The sequence below is a fragment of the Panthera leo genome, chromosome A1 (assembly GCF_018350215.1).
Source record: "Panthera leo isolate Ple1 chromosome A1, P.leo_Ple1_pat1.1, whole genome shotgun sequence".
NCBI lineage: Eukaryota > Metazoa > Chordata > Mammalia > Carnivora > Felidae > Panthera > Panthera leo.
The window spans coordinates 17,233,070-17,255,634 of record NC_056679.1 but is presented as its reverse complement, the minus strand read 5'-3'; the positions used below and the strand labels follow the sequence as shown (position 1 = coordinate 17,255,634).

At 45.5% G+C, this 22,565-nt stretch overlaps 1 protein-coding gene across 1 annotated transcript; it reads left to right on the top strand.

Moving 5' to 3' along the window:
* The first annotated feature begins 236 nt into the window (after positions 1–236).
* STOML3 (stomatin like 3) lies at positions 237–22,011 on the top strand. Its single transcript, XM_042903727.1, has 7 exons — positions 237–366; positions 13,145–13,248; positions 13,328–13,400; positions 15,546–15,628; positions 17,086–17,289; positions 19,188–19,322; positions 21,395–22,011. Exons 1-7 carry the CDS (start codon positions 315–317, stop codon positions 21,617–21,619), a joined length of 876 nt encoding a protein of 291 aa, XP_042759661.1. The 5' UTR covers positions 237–314; the 3' UTR covers positions 21,620–22,011.
* Positions 22,012–22,565: the final 554 nt, after the last annotated feature.

Below are 22,565 nucleotides of genomic sequence, written 5' to 3'. Positions count from 1 at the left end.
TATGAAATATAAATGATGTAGAGAATTACCTAGAGCTGTTTTACAGGATGCAAAGGTCATGTTCTTTTGAATGTTCTCTATGAACAAAGGCAGTCCGAATTCATGAAAGAAATCGTTTGTTTATGTTAACGGGCTTCCTTCACCAGGGAAACTGCTCCTTGGGGTGCTCCAGAAAGGCGAGGAACTTCTCTCTCTTGCTCATTCCGTCTCTGTCTCCTTTCCCTCTCCCAAGCACATCGGGGTGCTGCCTGGAGCCCAGGCCTGGCTCCAAACCCATGAAAATTGGCCAAGCATAAAAGCTTCTCAAGAATGAGATGGATCCTGGGGCATCTTCCCCCGAGAAGCTGGATAAAGAGAATTTAGTGGGTAAGTCCCTCTTTTCTGCCCTAAGCTTGTTTTTTGTACGTTAAGCAGAGCAAGAGTTGTGGCATTTGTGAGAGTTGCAGGGTTACCCATGAAGGGGATTGATACATATCGGGACTGGCGTCAATTCCAGTTGGAGCCCAGGATTTTGGATTCATTGCTTTCTGTGGCTTTGTTTTTTCTTCTCAAACAGCAGTCTATCATCTGCTCTTTTCTTCAGTGTTAGCTAGAATTTGTGTTTGTCTTTACACTCTTTGTTTTTCTTTTTTTGCATTACATAGCAAAGACCTCAGGATACAGAAAATGTATCCATTTTCAAATATCAGCTGGTGATGCTGTGATTAAAAAGAAAAGTTGATTTGAGCTGCATCATGTTTGGTACATGGAGAAAAATTGAGGAAAATAAAAACTTAGGCCATAAGCACTAACTACTACCTTGAACGGCATGTCGGTATTATGAAGCATTTTGCTTGCGTTATATTTTTAAATTTTTTTTTAACGTTTATTCACTTTTTGAGAGACAGAGACAGAGTGCAAGCAGGGCAGGGGCAGAGCGAGAGGGAGACACAGAATCCGAAGCAGGCTCCAGTCCCTGAGCTGTCAGCACAGAGCCCGACGCGGGGCTCGAACTCACGAACCGTGAGATCATGACCTGAGCCGAAGTCGGACGCTCAACCGACTGAGCCACCCAGGCACCCCAGATTTTTAAATCCTACAATAATTCTGAGGTAGCTTCTTGCATAATCTCATTTTATGAGGGAGAAAACTGAGTTTGGGGGAGCTTAAAAACTTGTTGAACTTCCAGAAAGTGATGATATACATGTGTAGGTATGTGCATATGTGTGAGGAGGGAGAGGGGGGTCCTTACCCACCTTCTCTATACTTTATGCTGCTGAAGAAGTCCCAGTGAAAGCTAGAAATAGAGAACACACTTGGCATTATCGATTTGCAAAAGGAAAAGTATACGTGTAGAGATATTTATCTACATCCATATGTTGGAGGCAGTAAATATCCCTTGGAAGCTAAGAGGGAGGTCTCTCGAGAGTACCTTCCATTATCTTTTTAAACAAGAAGTTTCCTGAGACATTTTAGCTTCCCATCAACAAGAGAAAGCAGCAGCTGAGAAAAGGGTATGGCTGGAGCAGACCAGTGAGATATTTAAAACTGTCCACAGGGTTACTTGGTTTTGGTTGTTTGAAATCTAGTGAAAACCCTGCACTATCACAGTGCAAACAGACATGGAGCTTATATGTCACAACTTCTGACTTCATATGCTTTTGGCAGTTTATGAGAGATGTGGTATCGGGTCGTTCTCTGGAGATTTGGGGGGTGAGTTCGCCCTTGCCCTCCTCCATCTTGGATACGTCAAGGAGCTGACCTTAGTTAGTGTTTCAAACTGTGCAGAAATTTCCACTTACAAATGTTGAGGGGATTAAATGAGTGATTGAGCCCTCGTTGTCACCTCCAGCAGGAGACTTCTGCAGTACTGTGCCACTAGCTTGTGGCACAAACGTCCGGAAGCCACCAGTGTGCATCTCTTTCCAACTCCAAGCTCGGTGACATCACAGGGGAGATCAAATCTATAGAGTGCTATAAATTAGGGCTCCCTCCCTCCCTCCACCTGGTTGTTAAACACGTACTCATGTCACGTGTTTACACGTACTCATGTAACGTACTCATGTAACTCAGGACGACACTACTCATTAGCCGTTGGCTTCTCTCACACTCCTTATTTTGTTCCTTTTCTCTTTAAGGATTAAAGTGAAGCCAATTGGAATCTTAATCATCCAAATCTTGGAATTTCTTCTCCATGTTAATATGAAAAAAAATTTTTCCCAGGGAATTTTTTACAACACAGGGGCTTTGGTCCTCATCCCTGGAAGGCCTGGTACTCTAGTTCCGGGATGGGCTCACGATTTTGCATCCAAGTTAGTTGCAAGCTGGTGAGGTTGCCAGGCTGAGACCACACTTCGAGTAGCACGGGATTTCTTTCTAGCAATTCTGTGTTTTCCCTGAAGAATGTCCCTTGATGCAAGCTGGGTGCACATTTCAGAGAAACAGGCAGGAGGGAAAATGACTTACAGGTGATGAAAAGATAGTATTTACCACGAGGGGTTCACTTCAGATTTTATGTCGGGCACCTAAAATCCTTGATTCTCTGAAGAAAGAACCAGGAAGGTGCTGAGACTGTACTTCACTGACTGTATCTCCGCAGGATTGGAAGTGAATAGAAAGAGGAAGAACTTGTAACTCTACATCCCCAGGCCCAGGGAAGGTGATCTCGTTCTGCACACTTTTTATTTTTCCCCTGGGAGGCATCCAGGTTTTCCTGCTGTGGAAACAGAAAGGACTTTTTTTCTTTTTTTACTTGATGCGATTAAGTTTCTTATTTAAAGATCCCCTTTTAATATTATAAAGGTATCAAAAATTAAGAAAACTTAGGACAGTCTTGCGGAGGAGGAAAAATGTCCCCTTACCCTTCAAAGACTCTTCTGGCTGGCCTCGGAATTAAACTGACCTGAGACTAACGGGAGATAATCAAATCTAATTGTGTACAAACAGGAACCCCACATGCATAAGAGGTTCAAAGACAGAAAGAGAAAATGAGGTACATATGTCATCCTGACCTACGGAATGGGCCAGCGCCCTGGGGCCCCAAAGGGGAGGAGGGCAATTCTCAGGGCAATAAGAGCAGGTGCTTGGTAATTACATGTTTGCTCTGCCACAGAGATGGGTCACTTAGAGAAAATTCATCTCTGGTAAGAACTCTCATTCTGGGAAAACCCCCCGATTTAAGTTCTTCTAGGTAGTTAAGGGAGGAGCAAAGATGTCTCTTGAGCTCACTGGGTCTTGATTTCTCCTCCAAACACTCACATGCCAAAGTAGCCCACTTTGGGGAGATTTGTTCTGACCCCCTTCAGTATAAACCCATCATACTCGCACTGGTCAGAATTAACCACTGTTAATATTTGGGTCAGTTTCTTCCAATATTTTTCCATGCGTGTATTTTGTGCTGATTGGGATCATATCGTGCATAGAATTTTTCCTTCTCCTGCTTTTTTCTTTGAACATCATACCATAGGCATTTTCATGTTTTCATAAATTGTTTACAAAAATATCCGTGATGTGATATTGTGTGGGTATGTGGTGGTTTGCTTCATTATCTCTCCACTGGACTCTCAGAGAGTTTTTTACTTACCCGTGTCATAAATAACACTATCACGAGACTGGACCTAAATCTTAAGGACAAAGTATTTGTTGTTGCTGTTGGCCATGCTGTTATTTCATACAGAAGAGGGAGGTTGAGGAGACAGAAGAATGACGCAAGCAGGGGAGAAGACAAACCTTTTCTCTACCCTTTTAGGTTCTTTGGTGGGTCTACTAATTAAATGAACGTAAGACAACTCGCGGGAGAAAAACACCTGGCGTGAACGCGAGAGGCTCTACGACAGTCAGGCGATTGAGGGTTATGTGCCAGCCTGAGCTAAGAAGAAGGGGGCGGTGGGCTGGGGCTTCCAACACACAGGAAGGGGAGAAGAGCAAACGTTTGGTAAATAAATGTTGGTCATACCAGGCAGAAACCGTGGGACGCGGAGAGGAATTTAAACGAACAGGTCCTGCCCATCTCCCCTTGGCTAACCACACCCTTTGTAATGATCTCCGATGATCTCTTCCTGGACCAAAAGCTCTTCTTGAGTCTTTTGGGCCTTGCATACCTGCAGTTCAGAATAATTCGTGTGCCAAAGCAGCCCGTTCTGGGGAGGCTCATTCTGGACGCCTTCATAAGGAAAACATGTTCTTCGTTTTCTTCTCATAATGGTATGGGGGTTTGGTGCAGCAGTAGCGTGAAGGACAAAATGTGAGGCCAGATGGTTCTCAGTTTAATTGCCTCTCTGGAGAGCAGGCAGAATCTCTTCTGACGGATCATTATTTCCAGACAAGAGGCGTCAAACTGATCACTAAATCTATTGTGCTGCTGAACATCATCCTTTTTTTTGTTTGTTTTTGAGCATCATTTTTGATCATTCGGTGCATTTGGTTGCCATTCACCTCATTCGTTTGATGAATGAATTTAAAATCTACCGTGTGTCAGGAGATGGAGACCTAAAAATTAAATGCCTGCTCTCAAAGCCCCACAAATCTCCAGGCAAGACACACGAGTTAGCTGAAAATTACAACATCCTATGAACAGCCACGACGGAGGGTGTACGAGAAAGTCAGAAGAGGAGCGCCCAAAGGTGGGGGTGAGAGAGAAGACTCTTCCTAGAAGAGGTGACGAGTGAGGGGAGCGGTGTGGCCAGGTGAAGGAGAGGAGAATGGGGGACGTGAAGGGGGGCTGGGGGCCACAGAGGCCCACACAGAGGCACAAAGATGTGTGAGGACACTCGTGCTTAACTCTAATACAGGGGTTTGTGTGCTGTTAGCATGTGGCTTAGTCAGCTAGACCCAGGGGTGACAGACCAAAGCCCTGCCACCTGAAAAACTGAATTGAAGATTTCCTCAGAGCCCGTGTGTCAAGCCTGGTCTCCTAACGCGAGCTTGGGTGTTGCTGCATTTGACTGATGGGATGAAGGCTCATTGGAACTCATCGTGAGGAGGCTGCAGGCAAGGTTCCTCTGGGGGGAGGTCATGACACGGGCCGCACGAGGGGCTTCCCTTGGGTTGGCCGTGCTTGAATTCTTAAGCTGAAGGTGGGAGGGCATAAGGCGTTAGAAGCAGTTATTTTTACACCTTCTTGAACATTTAAACATTCTATTTCAAAATATGTCTTCCATATTTCTATAAGAGACCCCACGGCACAAAGGAAATCAGTATACGTGTGTCGTCAGGTTCACGTAACTATTCAGCACCGATCATCGTTCTGTGGGTGAGACGTAATTATCACATTTTAGAGAACCCTCATGGTTATGAAATGTGGTAGTCATAGGTGGAACGACGATAAGATCACCACGTAGCTCTGATTTAGTAGTTTTGCACTGAAGATCTGGTCTCTCTCTCTCTCTTTCTTTAAGTAAGAACTTACAGTCAGGGGCTCCTTTACTTTAGGAGGCAGATACATTCAGGGGTAGGGATTTATTGTACATTCTTGAAAATGTCGTTCTTGCCCACATAGAGGGGCCATCATCCGGACAGACCAGAATATCCACAATGTATATGTAGAATCTTATCTGGTAAAAGAAAGCAAATTACCAAATAAATAAATAAATAAATAAATAAATAAAATATTCTGTAAGTGCTCAGAGTAAAAAAATGCACCAAAGTTAAAAGACTTAGTGAAGGCTATTGCAATAGAGGAGAGAGGCCACAACTCAGTGTGAAGTCGGATGCTTAACCGACCAAGCCACCCAGGCACCCCAGGAGTGCTACCTTCTTAGAGGATTACATTTCAAAAGAAGGGCTCTCAGGTCCTCGAGAAAATAATCCTAGCAAGAGGCTTTTAAAAACCTTTTTTAAAAAGATTTATGGGGGCGCCTGGGTGGCTCAGTCGGTTGAGCGTCCGACTTCAGCTCGGGTCACGATCTCACGGTTCGTGAGTTCGAGCCCCGAGTCAGGCTCTGGGCTGACAGCTCAGAGCCTGGAGCCTGCTTCCGATTCTGTGTCTCCCTCTCTCTCTGCCCCTCCCCCATTCATGCTCTGTCTCTCCCTGTCTCAAAAATAAATAAACATTAAAAAAAAAAATTAAAAAAAAAAAAGATTTATGTCTTGGGGTGCCTGGTTGGCTCAGTTGGTTAAGTGGTCAGACTCTTGATTTCGGCTCAGGTCATGATCTGGGCTTAGGTCATGATCTCACAGGTTGTGGGTTCAAGCCCCGTGTCAAGCTCTGTGCTGTCAGCACAGAGCCTGCTCTAGATTCTCTGTCTCCCTGTCTCTCTGTCCCTCCACTGATCTCTCTCTCTCAAAACAAGCAAACAAACAAACATACAAACATAAAAAAAAAAAAAGAAGATTTATGTCTTGAAGGGACAGAGAAAGAACTTACCATAAGTGTTTCTAAAGAAAATGCTCTAAGAAAACAGAGATCTATAAAATCTATAAAAAATCTATAAAAATCTGTTTAATGTTTAGTCAATCTGATGGAAATGTTAAGGCTGTCTTTTTTTTTTTTTTTTTTTTTAAGTTTATGTATTTTGAGAGGGAGACAGAGAGAGAGAGGGAAAGAGAGCATGCTTGTGATCAGGGGAGGGTAAGCGAGAGGGAGAGAGATTCCCAAGAAGCTCTGCATTGTCAGCACTGAGCCTGACCTGGGGCTCCAGCTCATGAACTGCGAGATCATGACCATGAGATCATGACCTGAGCCGAAATCAAGAGTTGGACGTTTAACCGATTAAGCCACCCGGGTGCCCTACAAGTGTCTTGACCAAAATACACCTCTAGGACAATGCTAGGCAGTGTGTTGGTCAGTTAGAGGGCCTCCTGATACGGCTAATATCCTTTACATGTAACCTAATCCACGCAACTGGTTATTATTGTATTAACAGAGGAGGAAACTAAGACTTAAGTGGCTTGCGTGGTGAGTAGGATGTCATCCAACTTTCACGTGAAGGCGTCTCAATTAGAATGTGCGGTGAATGACTCAGGGCCTCCACTGCTCATCGGGGCTGGGCACTGTGTCCATCTGTCCACAGGCTGGCTTTGCTGAAGGTTTCCCATTCTGCCTGTCCTCTCTCTGAGAATGCAGAGTAAGCAGTGAGTTTTCCATCCTCAATACTAGCCTGACCTTATATCCTCTGGTTTATATTTGATTGATTGATTGATTTTTAATGTTTATTTATTTTTGAGAAATAGAGTGTGAGCGGGGGAGGGGCAGAGAGAGAGGGAGACGCAGAATCTGAAACAGGCTCCAGGCTTCGAGCTGTCAGCACAGAGCCCGACGCGGGGCTCGAACTCACGGACCTCGAGATCATGACCTGAGCCGAAGTCGGACGCTTAACCGACTGAGCCACCCAGGCACCCCTGTTTGAACTATTTATTGAAGTGTGAGATACATACACATAAGTGCACAGGTCTTAAGTGTTTATCTGGAGAGACTGAATAGACAAACAGACAATGGCTGGACCATATATAAAAATAGAACTCTGAGGACCAGCCTGTAGCCGCCTGTCCCCCAAAACAACCCCCTTTGTCTGTAATAACCAGCCCAAGAAGCCAGCCTGTCAGGAAGTCAGTCTTGCAAGAAACTGGATTGTTATCTCTAGTGACAACTCAGGAAGCTAAACAATAACTTCTGTAACTATCACTCCCAAAGGGCCGGGACTTGATAAATAACTGACAGCTTCTCTACTTTTTTTGTCCCTGCTTCCAACTTAGGACCAACTAAAGAAAGCCAAGTCTTCTCCTTTACCCAATCACAGGGGATGCCCGGCTTCCAGGGAGCCCAGCTGTAGCTTCCCCATGCCAACAGCCTCCAGTCGCCTGAAGCCTTCCCCCTTTTCCACCATGAAGCCCCCCGACTCCTCTGTCTGCCTTTCAGTCTCTGACAAAACTCAGGTGACAGAGGCTGACTCTTGTGCCAGATAGCAAGGCTCTGGATAAAGAAACTTTGCTGTTCTCATTTGATTGGTCTTTGTTTATTTCCACAGCCTTGATATGTGTAAGTCTATGCGATCACCACCCTGATCGAGATATGGAAAATAACAGCACCTAGAAAGTTTCCTCATCCCTTCCCAGAAAATACCCAACCCCATTAATTAGAGACAGCTACTACTCTGAATTCAAACCTAATACATTAGTTTTGCTTGTTTTTGAATGAGATGATGCAAAATAAGTGAGATCTTACAGTATATATTCTTATACATAGGGTAGGAATATAGATAAGTATAATATAATAAGTATATTACACATGGGATCAAAACACGTGCCCTCTTGGGTCCAGCTTATTTTGCTCAATATTTTGTTTTGAGATTCATCTGCATTTTGCATATGGCGGTAGCTTTGTCTTTTTTTCTTTCTGGGTAGTACTCCTTTATATGAGTATGCCACAATTTTATTTATTCATTTTATTATTGATGGATTAGGGTGGCTCTACATTTCTTGAATTTTATGAATAAAATTGCGATGACCATTCTTGAACGTGTTTTCACTGTCATTACCTCTCATTTCTCTTAAGTATTACTTAGAAGTTGAAGACTGAGTCATAGAGTCAGTGTGTTTAACTTTAGTAGATATTTTCAAATAGTTTTTCAAGCTGATCGTGTCAATTTGCATACCTGAGGGTTCGCTGCGGCACAACCTTGCCACAATGTGGTATTGTCTGTCCTTAACACTTGCCTCTCTGGAAGCCGTGTATTATTATCTCATTGTGGTTTTGCTTTTCATTTTCCTGATGTGTAGTGTATGTCCTTCTGTTCTGGTGTTTTGAAGCAATGTCACAAAAACCCAAACAGCTATTTCTGCTTAGAGAAGAAATAACTGTTTTGTAGTAACACGGATCTGCGGGCAAGGGTCGTATGTAGTATTGACCTGATATTTAAATACTATTGACCGAGCCAAAGTAAGAAATAAGCAACCAAGTCACCTCGCCTGCTTTACTAAAATTCGTTTCTACTTCGAGCGCCATATAAGTGGGGATTTGGAATAATCTCCCTTACTTCCTGGCCTCACCCAAGTAAGTTATCAATCTTGCTTTAAGCGTTTACCCCTAGTCCTAAAGGTTATGTAAGTTTCCTCTGGTGCTACAGGCCGGGGCTAAATGCAGAAACAAAGGCCCGGAGGCATGCCTCTGTAAGTGAGGCTCCATTTTGCCTCATTGCCTAAATCATTAAAGGCACACAGGAATTACTGTCAGTTTGGGAGACGTGCGGGTCCCAGTTTACCTAAAAAGAGATTAAGATGATGACGACACCACTAACCAGGAAGTTTTCGGGCTGCAAAATGAAGGCTTGGCCTCCGTTATCCCTGAAGTCCTTCCAACTGAAAGTCCCGGGGTCCTTCCCCCGAGGGTCAGCAGTGCAGGGTCTCGGGTTCTGTGCGTCACGGCTCTGCCTTTCTGTTTCCAGCTCGAAGGAAGTGTAGTGACTGAACACACTGCTGTTCTTTGTCACAGCCACGTACAGGAGGGAATCGCCGCTTACTCTGCCAGGGGGACATTTCCTAGAAGGCAGCACAGCAAAGACCCGACCCTGTGACTTGTCCCTCCTGTGTCTCTCCTGCAGACATGAACCCTTGCTGGCAAGTTCCCCGTCTTCTCCTCCTTTGTATCCTCGGCCCCAGCATGATGCCTGGTCTAGAACTGGGAAAATACTGCTAAACGGAGGGATGAGAAATCGAGAGGAATTTGTTGGGGGTGGCAAAACCCAGTTCTCTGCTGGGCAGTGAGCGTACGAGGATGGCCATGTGATACTGTGACAGTTACCGAAAAGACACCTCCGTGGATTTGGAGGAAGCGGGAGAGAATTAGGCGTGCCGCGAGCTTAGCGGGCTAATGCCGAGGTTGTATGGGGCCCTTTTCTTCCGTCAGGAAGGCTCCTGCAGCAACCTTGTGGAGGCTGCAATGGAGGCGCGATGGGAGGTTCCTGAAGATCCTTGGTAACACAATCCCTGCCCATCTTCTCAGTCAGAGTGGGGAGCCTGGGTCCCGCTTCCCAACACTTGCTTCGTGGGTTCTCTGTGAAGGGGAGGCTGGAAGATCGCCTCTGCTCAAAGCCTGTACAGCTGGCTGGCCAGGCTGGCCGCTGGGCCTGCAGGGAAGCTGGGTAACTGTGCTCCCAGCCCCACTTTAACGACAGCTAATGACACCCCCGGGCTCCACAACTCTCCCAGCGGTAGTGGCCTGGGGGATGCTAATGCTCAAGGGTAAATCTGGGCAGATTAATCACACTCTCATCTGTTGTGTCTCTCAGCACGTTTAGTACCTAACAGAGCCTCACTGGCAGCTGGTGACGCAAGGGCTTGATGGGGCTCCGGAGGCATGCCGACGGTTGGGGGGGACGGGCCTGGTTCTCCGCCGCAGACACTTGCTCATGCAGCGTGGTGTTCAGAGTGTAGCTGGTCTGGAAACGTCTAGCGCTCCCTCAGGGCACAGAGTGTAGCTCGTGTCCTTGTTGGAGCCCAGCTGCCTGTGTGCCTTGCCCTGCTGGAGTCACAGCCCCGGGACACCCCAAGGGGCCTGAATAGCAACGACGTCACCGAGATTCCAGGGAAGTGCAACTTGTCCCCGAGAGAACGTGTACGAGCACGGGTTCAGGGGGGGACAGTGTGCGGTAATTACGAAGAATGAGGTCGATCTGCACGTACTGACATGAAGCATCTCTAAGATACGTTTGGTTTTTAAAAAAGGAGTTTAGTGTGGTGCCACGGCTCACCAAATCTACAAATGTAAGCATTTTTAATGCGTATTTATTTATTTTTGAGAGAGGAAGAGAGAGAGAGCACAAGCAGGGGAGGGGCAGCGAGAGAGACACACACAAAATCTGCAGCAGGCTCCAGGCTCTGAGCTGTCAGCACAGAGCCCAATGCCAGACTTGAGCTCATGAACTGTGAGATCATGACCTGATCTGAAGTTGGATGCTTAACTGAGCCACCCAGTGGCCCCGAAGCCAAATGTTTTCTAATGATAGTTACATGTATATAAATACATTGAATCGGTCTATAATGAAATGCACCAAATCAACAACTATGGGACCATTCTAGATAAAAGTGGACTAAGGGGAGGACGGTCAGGGGGACTTTGGTTTTATCCATGTTGCTTTGGATTTTTTTTTTTACAATGAGAATGTTTATAAACAGGCTGTGTCATTAATAGTAGTTTAAAAAGCACTAATAAGCAAAATGCAGCAAAGATTCTATTAGAATGTACAAAATGTCTTTTTAGCCTGCATAATGATAGTCGCATCCACTTCAGTGTGGTCCGAGGCTTTGGAAGGTGATATTTTAAAAACTTTGGGGGCGCCTGGGTGGCTCAGTCGGTTAAGCGTCCGACTTCAGTTCAGGTCATGATCTCACGGTCCGTGAGTTCGAGCCCCGCGTGGGGCTCTGTGCTGACAGCTCAGAGCCTGGGTAAACTTTGGGTATGCAGGCCAGCCCTTACTGCTATTGAGTATATCTTTATGTGTGTCTAGAGCCTATTAAAGGGCATTTGCCCCCAAGTTTTTAATACTAAATATGTGTCTAAAACTTAGATGCTTCTCATCTGTCGGAATGTCATAATTGAGAAGACTCAAAATATCTAGTGAGGAGAAGCATGTGGAAATAGCCATGGTGTCACAGTGTGCCATTGATGACAGCGTGGGGTGGTCTGAAGTCTTTGAAGGGCACTTACCGCTTAACAAAATTGTCAATACTCATCTCTTTGACCTAACGCTTTCACTGCCAGGCATTTACCCTACATAAAGTGTGTCAAAACACATATTAGAAAGCACTCATCACAAGATTGTTTGTAAGCGCGAAATCCTAGAACTCTCCTGAATGTTCATACGCTTCTGGCGTGGGCACTGACGAGCCAGTAACAGTAAAGTGGATAAGTGAGGATGCTTTTGAGGTGGCATCAGTTAGACCTCGTGACTTCCGCGGCTGAACAGGGAAGGGGCAGCGATAACCCTGTGTCTCTAACGTGGACAATAAGGTGCGTGGTTTAGGCATTAATGGAGACAGTGCAAGTTGTTTGTGGAATTATCTGGGGAAAGGTATCTACTATGTGCAGTTAATTGGGGTGTTTGTGTGGAGAATAGGACTCGGTTGGAGGAAGTGTGGGGTGAGGTGGGGCGGTCGTCAAGAAGAGGAGAGTGAGAAGGAATGAGAACGAAAAAGAGGGTGGAATAGTGAATATAAACAATAAAATAAGCATACAGGGTCAGCCAGACCTGTGGGTTTTACAAACATGAGCTCGAAAACCTGAGAAATTATGTAATTGAAGTGGTGAAAGCTACCAAGTTTTTAAGTGATTGGAGTCTGATTTGAAGTTAGCATTGTAGGGCAATAGCCTTTAAGCCAAAATGGCCCTGTTATCATAACGTGGGATTAGCAAAAAGACATCCAATGTAATGAGTCAGTGTAACAAGATTCTGTGAAAAGTCAGAAATGTCAAATACCAGTGGCTGACAAGTCCCTGTAATATCTGTAAAATGAGAATAAGAGTAATAATATATATTTACTAATGTAGATGTTAATGTATGGGCCAAGTGCCATATAAAAATTATCTCATTTAGTCCTCATCAAATCCTTCAAGCTAGTTGACTGCCATCCCCAGCCTATAGATGAGGAAGTGGAGGCTTAGAAAGATTGAGTGCCTTGCCTAAGACCTCAGCACTGGCAGGTGAGAGATCTCTCGTAGAAACTCATACCTTGGGCTCTTCAAAATGGTTTTCCTGCCATACTGTCTCCCTTTGGGGGTAATGATACCTACCTGTCTCCCTAAAAGATTGTCTTGAATTTCAACCTGGAGAATCCTGGGGGCAAAGGAAGTTGTCTTTTAAAATGGTACCCTAGTGATTCTGATGTAGGTAGTCCATACTCTGGGCAACAGTGTTTTATATGTTTTGAGGATTATAAACCATGTCAATCCTACTAAATAGAATGGTAGTTATTATTATTGATTGCTATGAGAGTTTGCTTGGGAGGGACAGGTCAATTTCAATCTAAAGCCCTGAGTGAATAGTGAGTGTGTGTGTGTGTGTGTGTGTGTGTGTGTGTGTTTACTGCATTTATAGGTGTGCATGGATTTAGATCTCTGCCTCAGTGCCATCAGGCATGGCCAGCCGTCTGGGTAGCATCCTTACTCATGCAGCTGAATGGCTTTTTCTAAGAACCACATAAATTACAGGCTTGCTTCCTCCTCATTTTCTAGGCATCAGCAGTAAACGGCTTGGTGTATGTGGCTGGATCCTGTTTTCCCTTTCTGTCCTGTTGATGATCATTACCTTCCCCGTCTCCATATGGATGTGCTTGAAGGTAATACCCTGGGAAATAAATTGGACTCTCTAAGAGCTGATGAACCATTAAGACTAAATGCTGTCCCTTAATCTCTTAGATCATTAAGGAGTATGAACGTGCTGTTGTATTCCGACTGGGACGCATCCAAGCTGACAAAGCCAGAGGGCCAGGTAGGACACTGTGGGTGCCCCTGACAAGGATCACGGGCACCTAATACTATGACTATTGCCACCAAACCTTTTCCTGGCACCTTCTACTGAGAAGAAAAAAAAAATCACAGGAAGCTGGAACCCTTGCCTCTCTGTACAATTGAAGGATGTGGTTCTGTTATGCAAGTTAATATGAATGACCACTAAACCATTAGTTTGAGAGTTTGGAAATCTGGTTCTGTTTCTTAACATTTCCCTCCGAGAGATTCAATGAACCTGAGCAAACAGTGGCTCTGTTACTTTGGCTGGATGTCACTTATTACCGAGACCACTAAAGGAGTGACAGAAGAATGAGGGGAAGGAGTAAATGGCCAAGGTAGATGATTAAATTACTCAAGAAGAATATTCCAGGAGCTGGTTTTTGATTCCCAGTCTTCGAAAAGAGCTAATGGAAAAGTAAAAGGCAATTTCCTCTTCTGGCAAGTAGATTAATAGAAATATAGAGCTGGAAGCCATTGTAGAACTCCTTTGGCCAAAGGTAGTATTTCTTTTCATCTTTGCTCTTAGAATGAAGAGTGTTCTAAATTCATGTTGTAAAAGGATGGGGTTTGGGAGAGGGGGCATGAGAAGGTCTGAGGTACTAAAACTCTAGAAGTTAGATATTGATTTAATTCTCGTCACTTCTCTTGGTCTACATGTAGTTGAACTATATGAAGTGGCTAATATTTGTTTTTGACTCTCAAACATGACAATTTCATAGGATAAATTCTAATATTTTGAAAGGAGAGGTCACCAAAAATAGCATCCTAGAGGATACATGAAAAAGACGGGTTATCTGCAATACCTCTCTAATAACATCTGTTTCCTTCTCCTTGTTATGATGTATGTGAGTGAACACGTTCCCTGTCCAGCTGGACTATAACCCCTCTGGGGGGGCAGGAACTCTCCTATCCACCGTGACACTGCAAGTGCTCTGCACTTGACCATGCACCATGGCAGGCACTCAGATACCTGTTGCATAAAAAAATATAAGAAATCTCAAAAGCAGAAGCTTGCTAAAGACAGCTGGTCATTTCAAGTAGTATAATCTTACTTGTGTAACTCTGTAAAGGACCTAAGAGAAAGAATGCAAGAATTATTTACGATGGATGGTCTCCTGAGTTTGTCCAAATAGAAGTGTTAGAGTCATCCAACTCACGTGTATCAGACCAAGGTTGACCCCTTGTTGGTTATGTTGCATTTGGTGCGGCCAAATGTATAAGCAGGGTAAAGTTGGATAACTTGGAGGACTCTAGAGAAAACTGTATCTCTCTTAAATGAGTTTTCCCAGAAGATTTCACCACTAGATGTCCCAGGATAACAACTCTCGTCATACGTGTCTCTGGGGCTAATGAGTTACCTCAGAAAGCCATAAGAACTAGAGGGAAACAAGCCAAATTGCTAATGGAAAACCTCTTCGCTTTTGTAAATTGTCCATTATGCTTTAATAATGCAAGTATTAATAATAAGTTTTGCCAATTCTTTTTTTTTATATGAAATTTATTGTCGCATTGGTTTCCATACAACACCCAGTGCTCATCCCAATAGGTGCCCTCCTCAATGCCCATCATCCACTTTCCCCTCCTTCCCATCCCCCATCAACCCTCAGTTTATTCTCAGTTTTTAAGAGTCTCTTATGGTTTGGCTCCCTCCCTCTCTAACCTAACAATAATAACTAGTTGTGCGGATTAAGTTACATGTAAAGGATATTAGCCGTATCAGGAGGCCCTCTAACCGACCAACACACTGCCTAGCATTGTCCTAGAGGTGTATTTTGGTCAAGACACTTGTAGGGCACCCGGGTGGCTTAATCGGTTAAACGTCCAACTCTTGATTTCGGCTCAGGTCATGATCTCATGGTCATGATCTCGCAGTTCATGAGCTGGAGCCCCAGGTCAGGCTCAGTGCTGACAATGCAGAGCCTCTTGGGAATCTCTCTCCCTCTCGCTTACCCTCCCCTGATCACAAGCATGCTCTCTTTCCCCCTCTCTCTCTGTCTCCCTCTCAAAATACATAAATAAACTAAAACAAAAATCCTTAAAAATAATGTATCACATAACTAGGATATGATTTGTTGTAGTTATTTACCATAAGGTAAGATTTTAAGCTCTATTTTCATTTTCTTAGGCTTGATCCTGGTCCTGCCCTGCATCGATGTGTTTGTCAAAGTTGATCTCCGAACTGTTACCTGCAACATTCCTCCACAAGAGGTAATACTGGTTAAAGCTAAATCACTAGAAATAAAACCTGTATCTTCCCCATTACATGGCCAGTTGACATTTTACAGTTCGTTTTCAAACTATAGGAGGCCTGCTTGAGAAGCAGAGGATGGGTCCTAAAACCACTGGGCTTTGCTTTGAGAATAAAGCCAAGGGCAAGGGTTGGATTGCTCTAAGCCTTGGAATGGCTGGGAGGGGAAAGTGCCAGAGGATAGAGAGAAAAGGTACAGTTGGCAGAGAATCTGGGGTGGGGAACAATAGACAAGATGCTCGGAAAAGTCAGGTAAGTTGTATAAAGGAGCTAAATTTAATTTGGTGGAGGGCAGGGTTTGGTTATGATATTATCCTTGCTGTCATCTTTCGAGAAGGTGATATAGATATAGATATAGATATAGATATAGATATAGATAGATATATATAGATATATATAGTGAGTGGATAGAGCACAGTGGCTGGGCCTGGGGAAAGAACAGACATTGCACAGAGCCCACTGGCATTTGGATTTCCAATAACTATTTTCAGTTCTTAAAGCACGGTAAATAAATATCCAAGACCAGTAACTGGGCAAAAAAGGGAGGAGAAACAGAGTTACTAATAACCAGAAGGATTCACGAAGAGGAAAGAAAATGGGAGTGGGACCTACAATGTGGGAGGGCAGAGGTGACGAGAGGGTTATGAGTCAACGTTAGTTTTCTTTTCTCCGGCCCAGGAAACTCGGTCAAGACCCGGCAATCCTCTCACCATGCCACTGGTGGGAACTGAAGAGTCCTTACTTTGGGATTCGGCCTGTGTCATGAGAGCATTTGGGATGCCTTGCGACTTATCGTGGGCCTTTTCGTCAACAGTTCTAGATGGGAGAGGGGAGGCCTAAGTTCTGCTCCTATGGTACTGCCAGAGATCTCTCACTGGCTGCAAAGACCCTTGTCACCTCACTCAGAACAATTAAGGCAGAGCCTCTGTAAAATATAGACTATAGAACATCCTCTCTGTCTGAATGCAGAACGCGGTCTCCGGTGACGTCTATGTTTTCTAACAAGCACTGCTGTTCGTCAAATGTGATAAAAACTGAAAACCAAAAAGTTTTCAGGCATCAGGGAGACAAGCGTTCTACCTCTGTTTAGAGAGAATTCCAGAGAGGTGCCCTTGCTACATGTAAAATACAAGTGCTGATTCTCACCAGCGCAAATCAAGGGCCTCAGGCCACGGGGTGTAAGACTTCCCCGAGATGAAGTTACGGGGCTGGGGACGGACTACAAACGTATAGGAATTTTTGTCGCCAACTACAATGATGTTGTACTCAAGCCAGGGCGGATTTTGGGTGATGCTGGCACGAGCCGTAATCATTAACGCTCTCCTCCCGTGGAGAGGGCTCTTAGGCTGGCTGGCACTTTGTCAGTCGCTGTGCAAGTCGTAGTACACACGTGCTTTTCCCTGTTCTCGCCCTCCAGATCCTCACCAGAGACTCTGTGACTACCCAAGTGGATGGAGTCGTCTATTACAGAATCCATAGTGCTGTCTCTGCAGTGGCTAACGTCAACGATGTCCACCAAGCCACGTTTCTGTTGGCTCAGACGACTTTGAGAAATGTCTTAGGGACGCAGACCTTGTCCCAAATCTTAGCTGGCCGAGAGGAGATTGCCCACAGCATCCAGGTAAAGATGCTGGGAATGAAAAGCCCGTATCTTTAGTTGGTTCATTTTAATGATCAGTAATCACCATACATCAGCAGTTCTAAGAACCCCTCTCACGTGCATGCACACGCACTCACACAAAAACCATACGCACACACACACACACACACACACACACAGGGCCGCTGTAAACATTGGGCCTCAGTTTTTGGTTTTATTCCTTTCTAATCACAAGGTGTAGATTTTGTTTATGTATTTATTTATTTAAAAAAAGTTTTAATCTTTTATTTTATATTTGAGAGAGGGAGAGGGAGAATCTGAAGCAGGCTCCGGGCTCCGAGCTGTCAGCGCAAAGCCCGACGCGCGGCTCGAACTCGCGACTAGTGAGATCATGGCCTGAGCTGAAGTCGGACGCTTAACCGACTGAGCCACCCAATCTACAAGGTGGATTTAAATTTTGGAGCAGGAGAAGGGGAGCCATAGGAATCGCACACTTCACCCATTTTGTTTGGAATTCGAAATTATGACTTAGCATTGTTCACGACTTATTGTTCATGACTCATTGTTCATGACTTAGCTTTTCTGAAGAGCTTAGAGTCCTTTTTAGCTTAGGTTACTCCAGAAGAGGGGCCGCCATTTCTCAGTCAGGCTATGTGTTTCTGCATGCAAGTGGAATATTAAAACAGGATTCAATGGAGACAGCACGGGCCTGCCATCCCTGGAAAATCTGACATGACACTACCAATATCAGGAATAACATTGGTAGTAACCATAATTATAATATTGATGAGGATGTTGCAGGCAGCCTCCTCACCTCTTGCACACCCCAGTTTATAGACAGATTTCTGTATGATTTTTAAATCAATTATGTTTTGATCCTGAGCCTCCCTTCCGTACCTTAGGGGGGAAATTCAACTTCGGTCTTGGCATCTCCTCAGTCCCTACCGTGGCACAGAGTCCCCAAGGTTTCATGAGATAATATCAGTTCTGCATGACCCTCCAAATCATTTGTAAGAGCCCCATGAGTTTGACAAGTTGGATGTTTCCCCTGCCACAGTCTGGTCACTGGCTCCTTGGGAGGTCTCCCCATCTCCCCGGGTTCTTCAGACGTCATGGAAAGGCGAGAGATCACTTGCCTTTTGGTAGCACAGAGATCTCTACTGCTTGTCTGATCTTACTGTTTCGCAAGGCAGTTTTTTTTTTCATCCCTCCCCATCCAGGATAACCGACGTGCTATCCTAGGGTGGTCTTAAGTTTTTACAAAGGACAAAAATATCTTTGATTATAGGCTGCTTGTGCTCTACAAAAAAAAAAAAAATTGTGCCTGGCTACCTGTTTAAAACTGGACACAGGGCAGAGGTTAAATGGAGCAAGGCACGTAATATCTCAAAAAGTACCCTACGGAATTTATTGAGTTACCGTGAGGCACTGGTAGATTTCTTACATATATAGTCTCCAAGTCTCACGAAAATCCTGAAAGGAAACCTTTTAAGGATGAGAAAACTAAGAATCAGAGAGGTTAAGCAACTGGCCCAATGATGCACAGATGCAAATGGCAGAGCCAGGACAAAATCCAGGAATGTCTGAGGAGCCAGTGTGCTGCTGCCTGCTTGATGTCCATGGCAAGAAAATGTGGGCTATTTGCTCAGCTCTAGGTGGATGACAGTAGGAATAGTTTGGGGGTCAATCCTGATAGCTTTTGAAAGATCTATCCGGCTATGCTTCTGAATCCTTCCTGGGATTCACTTCAATTCCTGGACGTGGTCGGTAAGGACTCCTATTCCTTCCCAAACGGTCCTACTCGAAATGCCGTGAATACAAAAGGAGAAAAAGAAGAGGGATTTCTCTTGCAAATAGAAAGCATGTCCGTAATATCACCTGTCTTCTGAACCGTGGCCTTTCTTTTGCTTTGGAAACAGACCTTACTTGATGATGCCACCGAGCTGTGGGGGATCCGGGTGGCCCGAGTGGAAATCAAAGACGTCCGGATTCCCATGCAGTTACAGAGATCCATGGCAGCCGAGGCAGAGGCGACCCGGGAAGCCAGGGCCAGGGTAAGGGCTACTCTGTCTACACTGCAAGATGCCTCCCCTTGGAGCAGACAGGAACAGACCTTGAATGGAAGATCAGGCGTTCTCCATTATTTTGTTAAGAAAAGGGTTTCTTTTTCACGGTCTTTACTGCGAATTTTTTCCCAAATTAAAAGGTAATGGGCAGCTTCACGTACCTTGAGGAAGTCTGGCAATAGGTCTCGGGTCAGGGGTGACTCCGCGAGGCGGGTCCTAAGTCGGGCTGCATTTCAGAGTCTCCTAGAGAGAACTTAAGGCAGCAAACACTAATTCCCAGGCCTCGCCTCGGACTCAGCGAAGCAGAGTTTCTTGTGGCTCAGGAATCTACATTTTTTATTTTTTATTTATTTTTTTTTAAAGTTTATTTTTGAGACAGTGAGAGACAGAGCATGAACAGGGGAGGGGCAGAGAGAGAGGGAGACACAGAATCCGAAACAGGCTCCGGGCTCCGAGCTGTCAGCACAGAGCCTGACGCGGGGCTCGAACTCACGGACCGCGAGATCATGACCTGAGCCCAAGTTGGACGTTCAACCGACTGAGCCACCCAGGTGCCCCCAGGAATCTACACTTTTTAAAGCTAACGACTGTGTGTGGTTTGTTTTTTTTTAATTGAAGTATAACTGGCAAAGCTAGATTAGTTTCAGGTGTACACACACTGATTCAACAATCCTGTACATTAATCCGTGCTCATCACACTAGGTATACTCACCATCTGAAAGCCGGTAATTCTGAGGTAGCCAACCGGTGCCTGTCTTTTGAACATTATTGTTAAAGTGCCTACTGGATTAAAAGGGAGTGGTGGGGCGCCTGGGTGGCGCAGTCGGTTAAGCGTCCGACTTCAGCCAGGTCACGATCTCGCGGTCCGTGAGTTCGAGCCCCGCGTCAGGCTCTGGGCCGATGGCTCGGAGCCTGGAGCCTGTTTCCGATTCTGTGTCTCCCTCTCTCTCTGACCCTCCCCCGTTCATGCTCTGTCTCTCTCTGTCCCAAAAATAAAATAAAAAAAAAAAAAAAAAAAAAAAAAAAGGGAGTGGTGGTGGTAATTAAATGCAATCCAGGTCAGAATTACAAAATTCGAGCATAGCCTGGCCTCGAATGCTCTTGAATCTGTTGGACCTATGGTCTTCACGTCTGCATGGATGGGTTTCCTAGAGTGTCAGCAACCAACTAAGATGGGGGGCGCCTGGGTGCCTCAGTTGGCGAAGCGTCTGACTCTTGATTTCAGCACAGGTCGCGATCTCACGGTCGTGGGATCGAGCCCTGCCTCAGGCTCCACGCTGAGTGGGGAGCCTGCTTGAGATTCTCTCTTTCTCTCTCTCTCTCAAAATAAATGAATAAACGTTAAAAAAAAGAGCCCACTGAGAGAAACCTTTCGCGTACCCTCTTCAGAATCTTCCTTGTGAACCAATGCAAGTTTTCCTCTGCTCCCATCCCTTTCCCAGCTCTCATTAATCTGCAAAGCTCCAGCGGCTTCTCAGCAGTGGGCTTGGAGGGCGCTTTGGCACAGAGGCAAAGAGCGCTCACGGCTGGGCTGGGGCAACCTAGTGGCAAGCCGGTCTTGGGCAGGAGAGAACTAGGAGGGGAGGGAGCTCTAAAGGGAGCCTTCTAGTATTATCAGAGTGGCACTTGTAGTCAAGAGCAGAGAGAGCTTCAGACGGTTCTCACGTTGCAAGAATGAGGCGAAGCTGACAACAGAATAAAAGGAAAACATCTCCTAGGATAAGTGAAAACCCCAGAAAGAAGCCAGTTGGAGGCTTTGAATTTCAGACTTCTTTTAGTTTGAGTTAAAGTCAGGGCTTTTATTTTGTTTGCACATGAAATCTGGGGGCTCCTCATTTGTACAGTCTCTCCCGGCTTCCCGCAACCTCTTCATATTCCCCTGATCACATTAAGACGTGAAACTCTCACCCCCACGAACGAAGCAAGAAGAGACCCTTGTGGGAAAGTGGGGGCTGGCAGGGAGGCATCCGTATGCAGCCGCCGCAGCCGCCGGAAGCAGAAAGCACAAGTTACACCTGTAAACTTTGATGTCTGAACTTTTTTTATTTCCGTCCCTTTAGGTCCTTGCAGCGGAAGGAGAAATGAATGCTTCCAAATCTCTGAAGTCAGCCTCCCTGGTGCTGGCCGAGTCCCCCATAGCCCTGCAGCTGCGTTACCTGCAAACCTTAACCACCGTAGCCACAGAGAAGAATTCCACCATTGTGTTTCCTCTGCCCATGAATATCCTGGAGGGCATTGGTGGTGTCAGCTACAACGACCACAAGAAGGTTCCTGACAGAGCCTGAGGTCCCCCCGCTGTAGCCAGCCTTTGCTTTGGGAGTTGTTTCTGTCTGTCAAAAGAGCTCAGCGGTAGAAGTGCGGAGAATCCCAACATTATTGAAGCAGAGGACTCCCCAGCTGGAATAGCATTAGCGAGGAAATGCCATAGAGGCTAAAAAAAGGAGGGCTGTGTACTTTTATTATTCAAGAGCGTGAACAGCACGATCCTAACTGATCCTTGTAATCAGTTAGCCGGCCTTCCTGACTTAAGGCGGGAGCTTTTTTGCAGTGAGGGGAAGAAATCTTTGGGTGACTGTGACTAAGATTTCGGCATTACTTTTGATTGGTTTGAGGACGTTCTCTAGATAATTTATAAAGTCACATAGGCCTCCTGTTTACACGAGATGTTTGCTTTATAATTCCCGAGTAAAATTTCCAATAATCGCCACAAACTCCCACGATGTTTGAAATTCTGATGGATTTTTTAAAAAATGTTCATTTTTTTTTGAGAGGGAGAGCGTGTGCAAGCAGTGGGGGGTGGGGGGGCAGAGAGAGAAGGGGGCAGAGGATTCAAAGCAGGCTTGATGCTGACAGCAGAGAGCCCGATGCGGGGCTCAAACCCACAAACCATGAGATCGTGACCTGAGCTGAAGTCAGACGCTTAACTGACTAAGCCACCCAGGTGCCCCAATTCTGATGGATTTGGACGTTAAGGACGGAAGAGGCACTGAGGCTCCCAGCTGCAAACTCATCGCCAACCCTCAGAGCAGCCTGTACTCCCCTCTCTTGGTGCCCGTGCCCCTGCCCGGAGTGGTAGTCAATGCGCAGTGGCCTGGCACCTTTGTCGCAGGTGGGACAGGGCATGGTGTTTAGATATGAGAATGCTCCTCTCTAACCCATTGGTTGAAATCACTGGGGAACATCTTCCTGTGGACTTCATGTTTTCACTCCATTATTAGTCCCAAGAGCCAC